The 12,417-nt window shown below is 37.9% G+C and overlaps 1 protein-coding gene across 1 annotated transcript in view; it reads right to left on the minus strand.

Annotated features, from left to right (window-relative positions):
• Positions 1–12,417, minus strand: part of DHRSX (dehydrogenase/reductase X-linked) — a 167,361-nt gene that overhangs the window by 19,866 nt on the left and 135,078 nt on the right. Inside the window, exon 6 of the mRNA XM_088521845.1 lies at positions 11,501–11,708. Within this exon, the coding sequence (XP_088377971.1) occupies positions 11,501–11,708 (208 nt within the window). The remainder of the gene's footprint in view (positions 1–11,500; positions 11,709–12,417) is intronic.

The following is a 12,417-nucleotide window of genomic DNA, read 5'->3' on the forward strand; positions in this document are numbered from 1 at the left end:
GAAATATATGCTGACAGGGAAAATACAGAAAACAAAAATATGAAGTTGTGTGTACTTATTTAACAAAAATATCTTTCACCTACCACACTTGAAAATTAGAATTTTATGCAGGAAAACAGTTTTATAAAGAAATATGTCTTTGTGCAGAGAATCCTGCAATGCAGTGTTATTTAGCAGACAAACAATGTTCTGCTTACTGATTCTTTAAAATGGCAAAAAAAACCCCATACATCTCAGTAGCATGATTCATAGACAGACATTTCCATCATAAATAAAAAAAAACCCTACGGGCTGCTGGCAGCAATGAAAAGTGAAAGAAAGATTACTGAAATACATCTAAATTTAGGGCAGCTTAAAAGACCTATGTTTCAGTTCACCACACCATTTATTTCTTGACAGTTCAAATTTTCAGCATAATCCAAAGGATTTATTTTTAAATCTAGGCATGGATTCACATCACAAGGCAAAGATTTAACTTAGTAATTTGGAGCCTTAACATATCTTAGCTGTCATAACGGATCCATGATCGGTTGTTTTGTAGCAGGTCTATTGCTATGATTCAAAGGAACCCCTTCCACAAGGCCATGATTTCAGCTTTGCCACCTTTGAAATGCCACATCATGGTTTTGAAAAGACCCCAAATATTAAAAAAGGAAAAAAATTATTTTTCAAATATAAAAATGCATTATAATTTCTCCATAAACATTTATGGCAGCCAAAAACGCAAACATCAATTCAAATTAGAGCCGATTTGCAATCATAAACTAGGTACATAAGAATACCTCTGTCAAATTCCTAAACCAAGCTCTCTGCTTTGGATGTTTTAGGAACAAAGACTTATTTAAATCCCTGACAAAGCTGGATCTAGAATGGCAAACCTGTCGGCGGGCAAACCCCAGATGCCCTAGATTGACTGTCAGTTGGAGCTCCTTTGATGACTCCCAGCAGGGATGGAAAGTAACCATGTCAAAAGCCTTTAGATGCTCACCAGAAACTCATGAAGGCACAAGATGATCACCTTAAACTGCTCTCCAAGACAGCGAGGAAAGCAGCATCTGCTACCTGCTGCTGCTCCCCTGCTGCTTGGTCCCTGATGCCTAAGGACTGTAAGGGATCTCTTGAACACTGACCAGTTTCTGTAAGAACCTTGTATTAACCCAGATTAGAGATTACAAGTAACTGTACCAACTATCTCTACGGTTGCCTTTTTGATTTAGCTTGGCTAATGTATTTTTAATAGCACGCACAGCTTTCTTGACTCAAACAATGAAAGATCTTTATTTCCTTGAACGCTCTGCACTCTAACCCCAGGTTCGTATTCACTTTTCTCCCGTAATCGTGAGCCAGCACTGCTGGAAGCAACACAGCTCATCAGTCAACAGCTGGAAAGGTGACTGTCTTCCAGCGGAAAACATCCAAAACAGTAGAGCAGTTGGAGGGGAATCCGAGAAGTAGCACTTTTCTAAAAAAGGATCTGGTGGAACTTAGCATATTTTAAGTCATGCTGGATATTTTTGAGAGATCTTTGGAGCCTTAGCCTCTCATCATGGGAGCAAAAGAGATAAATTGGAGAAAAAAAATGGAGTCCAAGCATAAAAAGAAGACACAAGGAATGGGAGCTGCATGGACCTCTTGGGACATTGTTTATCTCCTCATACTGCAGGTGATTTTTCCATAAGTCTGTCCAAACTCCTTCTTAAAAAGCAACAGTTCTTACCATCACATCACTCTGTAGAAGGTTTTTCCAGATCTAGAAAAGTTTCTTATACCTTTTTTATTACTTCTTTCCAAGTTCAAATAACTAAAAATAAGCTTGTAAAGTAAATATTTTTGATAAGTTTATTTTGATTCATCCTTTTGTCAAAATTGTCTCCTTAAAAGCAATCTCAATCTCGGTCTTGTTTGTTTTGAGTCTATGGCTAGATAGCATGATATAACCTGCTAAAAAATGTCTTCTACAGCTTCTAGAACAGAGTCGAATTGAAAGCAACATACAAAAAAATCCTTTCACTCTAGGGTAGCAATGACAGTACTGGTACCATCTCTACAGCCTGATGACTCCAGGAAATGGTTTCTTCTTAACAGCAAGAGCACAGGGCAGGTTGTTCATCACCCATCCTGGTGCTCCTGTTTAGCACTGAGGGCAGTTTATAATCCTGTTGACCCCTCTGAGTGAACTATTTTATGAACCTGGAGATGACAAATCTAGATACCTTGAGCACAAACCCACAAACACGTATTATGTTTTATGACTTTTTCAGAGTGCTGGGAACAGATGACTTGCCAGGATTCTGCCTTTTACCTAGCGTTATGTAGAGTATGTTGGAACTTTCATAGGAGAGGCTATACAGCCAAGGCACTTGGTGATGGATATGATTATGGTAAAAACAGTGTTTCCTATGAAACAGGCTTCTCTGTTGCCAATACAGACAAACAAACAAACAATAAACCTTAGAGCTGAATGTATGATCCAATAGTATTTATGTACAGAAAGAAGACAATTTAAAACCTCCTGCTTCATAGTTCAATTTCCTGAATGGATTTAAAGCAAAATGAGATGATTCTAACAGCACAAACAATTAAAGTTCTTATTACTCTGGAGACCTTCAGGCCCTCTAAAGAGATTAGAGTTTGGTGTATCTGTGCCAGCCTTATTCCAAATCTCCAGGCAAAAGGCACTTAAAATAGGACACGTGCCACAAAACTGTCCTAGCCAAGGAGCATAAAAGGCCATCCCAAGATCAAGGAGAAACTTTAAGGAGCAGGGTCAGATATGGAAAAATGTTTTATGTAAAACATTACTCCATGTAGAGTATATGACAACAGACCAGATAATCCCCACTACCAGCATATGTAATAAGACCTGGGTTCTTTTAGTTTTAGACATAATTTACTTGTCTATCAGGTTCTGGTCAGCTACATTTGTGCAAAGTCACCAATGAAGTAGCACAGCTATCACGGAAATCATCATTTAGAGTCAAAGGAGTTGAAAATAGGAATCTAAGGCACTATTACTGTTCACAAAGCATAAGAATGGTGATAACTAAACTCTTCTCTAAGGAATGACCAAGCTGAGTTCATAGGTTAGGCAATCAGGAAAGTAACCTTTGCACATGGGTCTGACAGAGAAAATAAACATGGCACCCCATGGTGCCATTTTTACATTCATTTTTAGAACAGAGCTACTTGTCAAAACATACTCATAGTATGTAATTTTATTTTCAACAATTTGTACTCCAAAAACAACAGGACAGCTTTTCTCACTCCCCATTTTTAATCATCTTAGGGTACTGTGCCAAAGTGGTATCACAGACATATTGGAAGACTGTATTTTGCATCTCAAAAGCTTGGCAAGCAAAAGGACTGAATAAATCAAACAAAAATGTTCTTTCTTTCTGAGACACTTTCAGATTCAGAATACTATTGTCTGCTGCAAGACAGCTAGAGTCACTGCACGACGCAAGTCACAGCAAAGTCGTGGGAACGTGGGCTTGCCAGACACAAGGTTGGCCAGCACTGCCCCAGTCACCAGATTTGGCAATTCATTCAAAAAGGAACATAAATACTAATTTGAATAAACCACTATTAACATGAAGAGAAGCCTGTAAGTTAGTGGTAGGAATTCTTATATTATCAATCTCATTTTCTTCTGAGGCTAGGACCTGTAGCAACACCTTTTTCTTTTAGTGATGGAAAACTAGGTCGGCACGACAGGGCCAAACACCTATCAGTACAAGCTCCGTCACTGATAAGCTGTCCAAGTTCATTCTTGTTTCGTTGCACATCATTGCTCAGTTTTCATCCAACCCTTTCCTGCACGTGTTCTCTATTCCCCGCAGAATGCCGGCTACATGAGCACGTAACTCATGTGTTTACTTACCCTTTCCACCACTGAGACTGGAACAGCCAAATGTAATTATTTGGCCTGAAGAGACTCACAGATGTGATAGCATTTTAAAGAGAATTTTTGAATATGCTACAATGTATATAAACTACCATGTCTGGACAGCCTTATAATAATGACTTCAAAGTGTGCTACCGCTAGGATCAAGTTCTCCTGTTTTAATAGGGTTAAAGCAGTGCTCCAAAATCTCTTCTCAGTCATATCCATTAAAGTCCACAAAATCCCATGTGTTAAACTGAAAATGAACCGAGAACATACTTTGCTCACAGTATTTCTAATAAAGCCAATCATGTGAACTATGTCTGATAGAATTTTAGTGCCCCTTCTGAAAAGCAAATAGGAACGCTTGAGGTAGGCAATGAATCCTCTGATGTAATGTGAAAGCATCCAAAAGCCTTCTTCTGGATTAAGATTTTCAAAAGTTGCAGATTGGTGTTGAATAATCCTGTTATTTTACAAATGTATTTGCTACATTTTTTTGCCTTTTTTTTTTCCTCAAGCAGTTTATGCCATTTTTTTCCACTCTTATATCTTTCTTGTCACATATATTACACTATCGTAAATACATACAGGGAGTATACATAATACCAATTTAAATGCATGACAATATCTATGTGATAAATAATGGAAGCACACAATGGATTTTAAACACACAGGAAATACGTTTGATAAGCAGTCTGGATTACATCCCTGAATACATTTTCTGCTGACATCAGAAAATACTTGGTATTCTGATCACCTAATAGTGGCTTTAAAAAAAAAAAAAAAAAAGAAAAGAAAAAAAAAAGATCAACTTTACATCAGATTCTCTTTTCCTCAGTTAAGTGAACAAACCTCCTCAGTTCCTGTTCTGTTCTCTCAAAAGGCCAAACCAGACTATCTTCAGTTCAGTACTAACATCTCTGATTTTTAAAATAACACAACTTCAATGTCCCCTATCTTGGGATAGGATTCATTCTAACTAACTATCTTCAGAGCACAGATGTCTACAGCTGACCTGGTCATCACAGGACCCCTTTGCAGTTAATGGAGATAAGCAGACACTTGAAGGACTTGATTCATGTGGGCAACTGTAGATTTCTAATTTAGGATGAGATAGGTTCAGTACTAGGAGTAAGTCTTTATTGACTGTATGGAGATCACTGAGTGAGCAGCTCTGATGTGTCCCTGTAAACCTTCAAAGCACCCTGAAAAATAATTTGTCTGTATTAAATAATGATTTAAGCTAACAGGGCTCTACAGTATAAATTTTATCAGCATTGTTTTGTTAGGGATGCATTACTCATAAAGAGCAAAACAGTAAGGAATTTAGGGAAGTCATCCCCAGTCAAATATTAATTAATTTATAATGCATACCACACCTGGTGGCAAACTCTCCAAATATGTATGAATATGCACTCCCACAGCCTCCTCCTCTGCATGGCTATACTTCAGTGATCTAATTCCAAACTGTTTCTCACCCTCAATATCAGGATTTTCCAAGAGAAACCAGTGGGCTTTCTGCTTAACTCTGTGTTATAGCTCTTCCACCTGAAAGAGAGAAACTGCCTATAACTACCTTTTCTTGTTCTTACCCTTGCTGAGTGTTGTATTTCATTTAGAGCAGCTCTCTCTTTCTTGTTCTCTCTCTCTCTCAAGTTGGTATATAAGAGATAGTCTGATGAGAAAGATGAGTAGCTACCTTGTATTCTGCCAGTGGACTCAAGTTTCAAACATCATTGCACTGCCTGATAGAAATAAAGTGGAATTTTAATCACATTGTGATTGAGGTAAAACTTTTTAGTGCTGAGTGTTGATACAATCATAGGGTCAACAGCCTCCAACTATACAGATTATAGACTGAGAAGTGAAAGGCTAACCTGGTCTAGCTGAAATTCCAATATTATCTCTAATTTTCCAACCTTTCAGCCTCTTTTTTGAGATCTCTGCATTACAGGCATTGTGGGTTGCATCTTTTTAACTAATAGGAATTAGTAAAAAGTCCTTGACATGTACTTGGAATACAACAAATTAACTTTCTTCTTTATGCTTGTTCCATCTTCAACTAAATGCATGACTGAAAAACAGATTAACATACAAACATATTAACTAAGTACATAGGAAAACACTACCAAGAAGAATTAGCAAGGAGTAATTTGGTTGATGGTCTATATCGTTCTTCACTAAATCTGTAGGTTCTGAATATGAAAATAGTTACAGATTGCAAGATGACATTTGCTGATGTGCTAACACTGACTAGGTTCATGTTTTCACAATTAATACTGTTAATACTGTTTACTTACTATCTCTCATTACAGCAATACAGAGAACATTTTTTTTTCACTCCCTCTGGAAAGGATTCTTTCCGGATATGATGAAAGAATCTGCCTAAATTATGAAGTAAAATGAATAATCCAATTCTTATTATGCAGAAGCAAAGGAATAAACATCTTTGTACACAACACAAATACCTTTCTTCTGTATGCTTCTAACCTGCTAGTGAAATCCTGTCACAAAATTTAAATCATGCACTATTCCAAAATTATCACTTAAAAAAAAGCTTTTACGTGGTACTAAATTGTAGGTTTATCTTGTGTTTCATTACTCTACTTTCTAGGTTCAGAAGAGTAAGAAAGTTTGAGGGAGAGTAAAGAAGAGTAAGAAGAAGAGTTTCCCATAGGAGGAGCAAGACATAGAAATGTCCTGTCCCATGAACAATTTCTAGAGATGCAATAGTCTTTCTATTTCCCCATTGTTAGGGCAAAAAAAAAAAATCTTCTTTATTTTTGAACTGACCATTTGAACTGTGGGGCAGGGCATGAAATCACTTTCTGCTTCTTCACACTGCTGCATTTTTAGCTTGCTTCATGGCTCTGTTTCAGCCTGTTCCAAGCAGCTTCCTCCAACATGAAGCCTGGGTGTGGTTTGGGATAGATCAGTCCAGCAGCTGCTCCAAATCAGTGTTGCAAAAACACTGCATCAGCCTGGACTCCCTCTGAAGCTCTCCAACACAATCCCACCAGCTCTGCACATCTTCATACAGCATCCCCTCCTGTCCATGTGGGCATGAAACACAAATCCTTCTCATTCCTGCCATCAAAACAACCTTCAGCAGCCTGCAGCATGGCCCTTTTAATAAATGCATTAGTTACTTTGACCTGAACACACACACACACACAAGAACAGCAATGTCTGGGGACTACCACAAAACCACAGTGGGGGTGGAGATCAGGGTTAACTGCTTGCTATACAGGTGAGCTCTTGGAGTCAACCTTCTTTAGAAAGGTTTAATCCTGACTAGGGCAGACGCAAACCATTCCATACTCCTAAACCCTCTCACTTAGCAGTCCCAATAAAGTTTCTATTCAATTATAAAATTCCAGACGAGCTTTATGTGAGGATCACACACTCATATGGACTGTAGATGTCGATACTGCTGAATTGTTACTTTCAGCTGTAGAATTTAATTATTCTACTTCTGTACAGCTGGTGTTATTATGTGGTGATGTGTTTGTCTTCTGACACCTCAGGGAGGAGGGCGAAATAAATTTTCTACGTTCAGTGTGCCAAAGGGACAGTTTGAATAAGAAATGTTGCAATCAGACTTGTATGACTATGTCTTCTGGCATGAGTGATGAATCCAGGTCTTTCAGATATTGTTTTCTAGGGCTGCTTACAGATCTAAAGTATTTCTTTAAAAATGCTTTAGGAAAATTATACTAAAGTTAGGTTTATTTTAACAGATGAAAGAAATGAGTTAGTTCATACTGACTGATTTCTAGGCTGTGTTCCCGATTCTGACTTTCCCTTTACTTTTACAGGCTGGTGGGATCAATAATCCTTCGGCTCATCAGTCAATAATTACTTATATGGCATCATTCCTTTGTAACTGACAGCTGAGACAAGATCTGGGGCCCTCTTGCTCAGCTTCCCTCTACAATGCCTTCCTAAATACAGCTGATCTGACATTGCTGAAAGGACCAAAGAAACTATATTTATAAGGATGTATTCATCAAATGTGCATAATGAAAATTTCCTGGAAATTTTAAAAAAATTCTCTGTAGGAAGCAAGGAAAGTGTTTCTCCTTGCATGGCATAATGAAATCGTAAGTAGCAGAACTTTTCCTGCTGTTGGACATTATGGTGGCGTCAGCATTATTTTTGCTCTAAAGCATTTTAATTGTATGACAAGTGTAGGTCCTGTCACTTAAGAATGAATATCCAGTATTTGTTGCAGAGGCAGAAGTACTGAGAGGGAGAAAGTATCTTCCCAGAGTTCAGTTTGTACAGTACCCATCACTAAATTTGGTGTGCTGCACAGTTGGCTTAATTTCAATTTGTTCCTTAGTGAATGTCTTTTAAGGCTATTACTGTCTTATTAGCTATTGTTTACTGGTTTGGAGTGTATTACTTCAAAAAAAGACCACTTCATATTAAAAAAAATTCCTAGGGGAAAATTAATCTCACTGCACCCTACAGTGAATTGTGATAGCTCATCAGCTTTTATTTACTGAGAAGTCGCAGGGATAGAAATCAATTTATTTTTTGAAGAATATACATATTTTCTCTCTTGGTTGTGTGAGGTTCTATCCCCATTTGTTAAGAATCTAGAGAAAATGTTTGCAAAATTCAAATTTAAAGAATGTGTTTGCCAGCAAACTTTCCTGAGAAAGAATGGAGTTTAGAAAGAATAGAACAGTGTTTCTATAGGAGGGTACTAGCTTAGCAATTTTTATGGCGAGACCAGATCGTTTAGTATGGCCTGTCATCTTGCTGCAGTGGCGCCTTTCACTGAAGTTTGTTGGGAAAAAAAAGCAACTAAATAAGCAGAGAGTTTTCTCACATGTTTATGAAAAGAAGACAGTGTTTCACAGTTCTAAGAGACTCGAGCTGCTAATACTTTGAGTAAATCATATGTGCATATCATAGCCCATTTGCAAAACTGAAGGTTTGTTTGCTTAAGTTGTAATCCTCTAAATACCTTGCAGCAGCTCTGAGGCAGACGTTGTTGAGCCAACAGCCTTGTCTGCCACGCTGAGCACCTCAAATACAAATAACTCAGTAAGAGCAGGGGCCACACTGTGTCCCCCAGAAGTGAATCCAGGGGACACAGATTCTAGGCTTGAATCTAGTAGGCACCAAGGTGATGACAGAAATGGATTTAAAGGTAGAGGAGGCACTGCCGCAATAATTTGGAATTAAATCAAACAAAATGTTGACTCCCTGTTGAGAGAGTATGATGTGTTAAATCCATGATACATTTCTTCACTGGTGCTATCTGGGCTGTGTTTACTGTCATGAGTGCCAATCTGCAGTGGGTGAAGCAATTCCCTGTATGCATTTACAAAACGTTTTGGAATACTTCAGGATAATAAAAGTTAGTTGAGTAAATATGATTAGAGTGCAATGGCCTTATTTTCACTGTGTTATTGCTATAATCCTAGAAGGAAGATTCATATATGTGCACACAGGAATGAAATTCCAAGGAAGAAGAAATCCATAATATCAGCTATCAGCCAATATTATCAGAGAATTGAATTTTTCTATCCTTACTTTGTTACTTGTCTCAGGGGAAATCTACCTTAATGCATGAAATCAGCCCAAGACCACTAAATGCTTTTTGCAAAGGCTAGAATACTGGATACTACAGCATTAGATATAGCACTATTTGAATGAGATGATCATGTCATTGAACAAAACTAAACAGCACCTTGTGATGGAGTTCTACTGAAGCTGAAGAGGACAAATATATGTGATAAAGTGCTCCTGAACGTGAGAAAGGAAGGCAAAAATCATGCCACAAGTATATAAAGATACCGTGTGCATTAAACCATAAGAAAAAATTCTGTGGTCTAACTCACAAGTCTCAAAGAGGGTGAGAAGACTGGTAAAAGCTTTCGCTCTCCCTCTTCTTCGATTTACAGGGGAAACACATCAAGTGTTATATAAAAATGGGGAAAATCTCGTCCTCAATAACTGAAGTATTCAGGCTCAAAAAGCAAACATCCAGTTGATGCTTTTGATTTGAAGGCAGTATATACATAGGATTTCCATGAAAGTCCACATCCTTCAGGCAGTGCAAGGCGATAACTCCTTTAGACTGGTATCTTATAGAAAGACTAAGAAATTATCAGGAACTATAGGCAGCCTTACTACTACAACAGTACATACTTGATTCCCTCTTGTGATAAATCCGTACTCGTTTTATGTGAGTTCAGTGACATCCTATTTACTTTCTAAACATGGTCAGTATAATACAGAAATATTTGCCTTGGTGCACTGATAAAACTGAATGGGATTGAGTGCTATAAACAACAGGAGAATCAATTTGCACCCTCAGACACAGAATCTGTGTCAGACTCTTGCAGCTGTGGTGGAAATACTTATTACCACCTAAATATCTCTATGAAACTGTTATGTTAGCAATTAAGAAACACCACCATCACAGATTGACATTTAAAATGGCAATCACAAGAGGCAAAACAAGTTTCATGTATACATTCTGGCAAAGCTGTATGCACCCTCTTTAAGGATGCATTTCACATTATGAGCAGTCTTATTACAATTTTATTGCAATATTTAAGGAGTACTTAGAAGATACTATTAATTTTTTTAAATATGGTTTATTTGTTTGCATCTTATTTTACAGGCACTCTTCCAGCCTCCAGATTCATTTCTCAAATTAAAGCTAGTGATATTTCCATATCAAAGTTTAAAATTAATTTGCTTTGTAGGACATGCCCCTTGATCTAAAATACTACATTTTAATTAGGGCATTTAATTTTCTCTAATGGAAACACATTCCATTCACTTAATCCAACTGCTTTCTATAAGAGCTATAAGCAGTGCATTTTCTCAGAACAAATCCTTCTAAGACTTGTTCACCTTAGAACATTGCACCTGTGCTGCTAAACTGATTTCAGATTGATCTACTTATACCCTTGCAAAATGTTATTGAAGTTACCTTTAACTGGGTTTGCCCCAGTTTTAGATTAGTTTTATTACGCAGCTTAAACTTTTCTAATGTAGACCAGGCATAGCTAATAAGAGATAATGTATCATTGTGAGTATGTATTCAGATGAAAAATAATATTGGCCCACATTCCAGAGTTTGTCTATTTGGATCTGCACAGCCTGGAGTTTGGGCTATGTCCTGTCAACATTTTTTTTTATTTGTACAACTTCCTTCTTCCCTTTGCTGTCTTCTCTTCAACATGTTGCGCACATGTAGACAATGCCAGGTCATGTCTACTTCTCATTAGCAGGAGGGAGAAGGCATTTCCTAGGAACACTTTGCATATGCCAGCTCCTCGCTAGAATGCAATTCTACCAGCATGCACACAAAAACAAATGTAAATAGATTAGGTATATAAGTAATGATGGGCATCTACTATTTCAGATGTAGATAAAGTGATAGGAATTCTGTCCTCTTTGAGTCCATTGAAAGTAAATGTTCTTTATCATTTTTTTGTGTGCGTTTCATCAGCCCAGAAAAAAAAAAAAAGCAATAAACGTAATTCACTGCGATAAACTCTGGCACACCTTCAGCTCTGTGATGGTTACAGCTCTCACAATGTACTAACATGGGACAACAAAATGGTTTAAGAAGCTGCCTACCTTGAAAAATAGCCAGGCTGTCATCCATTTGACTAATTTTACAACCCAAAAGACATGCTTGTAGAGCTCGGTATTCACTACTCCAGGGTCTACTACATTAGCAGTCACATGGCTTCCATTTGCAGTCAGAAGATGCTGTAGTCGATAGGTAAATAACACAAGGGCAAGTTTGCTTTGGGCATAGGCTCCATGGGGTGAATACGAACATCTGTATAAGAAAGAGAAAGAGAGAGGAACATGCTCACAAAAATAATCAGAAGGAAAGCACAAATATCAAATGTACTGCATTTCCTGCAATATCCAGCAAACACACAGCTGTGCACTGAGTGGTCACAAGAAACAGCTCGTCACTAGTGGAAATGTTGTTTGCTGTACTTGTCGTGATTACTCCATCAGACACAAAGCCTGATTTGCAGAAAAAAAAAAAAATAAAACATGGTACCTAACAGAATCTCTATGTCCAGCTATTTTAACTGGCTATGCTGAAACACCAAGCATCTCCAAGGCGGTATCATCTCGCCCAAACAGTCTTCTCTTCCTCACGACCTTCGTCTCACACATACATAATCCGCCTCCCACTCAGTAAATCCATCCCTGATCAGACTACTGCTGGTTATGACTATTTGTATTGCAGCAGAACCTACTCGTTTGGGATTGAGGCCCCTTTCTATTGGCCACACAACAGATGATTAAGGCAATCATTGCAGCTACCCTAATAGCACACTAGATTACACACAGCTAAGGAGAGGGATAAAGAGATGGGGCAAGGAGAGTGGCTGTGTATGGTGTAAGTGCAACCACAGTTATGTCAGGTACAACACTTTGAGCAGAGAAAGGTGGCTGAGCTAGGCTTAAGAAAAAGAGAGGTAAAGTGCTGATGCACAAAAACGCAAATTCTGAGAGTTAGGGCAAATCGT

Source organism: Tinamus guttatus, unplaced genomic scaffold, assembly GCF_059628265.1.
Source record: "Tinamus guttatus ecotype Peru unplaced genomic scaffold, ASM5962826v1 Tinamus_guttatus_pri_ptg000134l, whole genome shotgun sequence".
NCBI lineage: Eukaryota > Metazoa > Chordata > Aves > Tinamiformes > Tinamidae > Tinamus > Tinamus guttatus.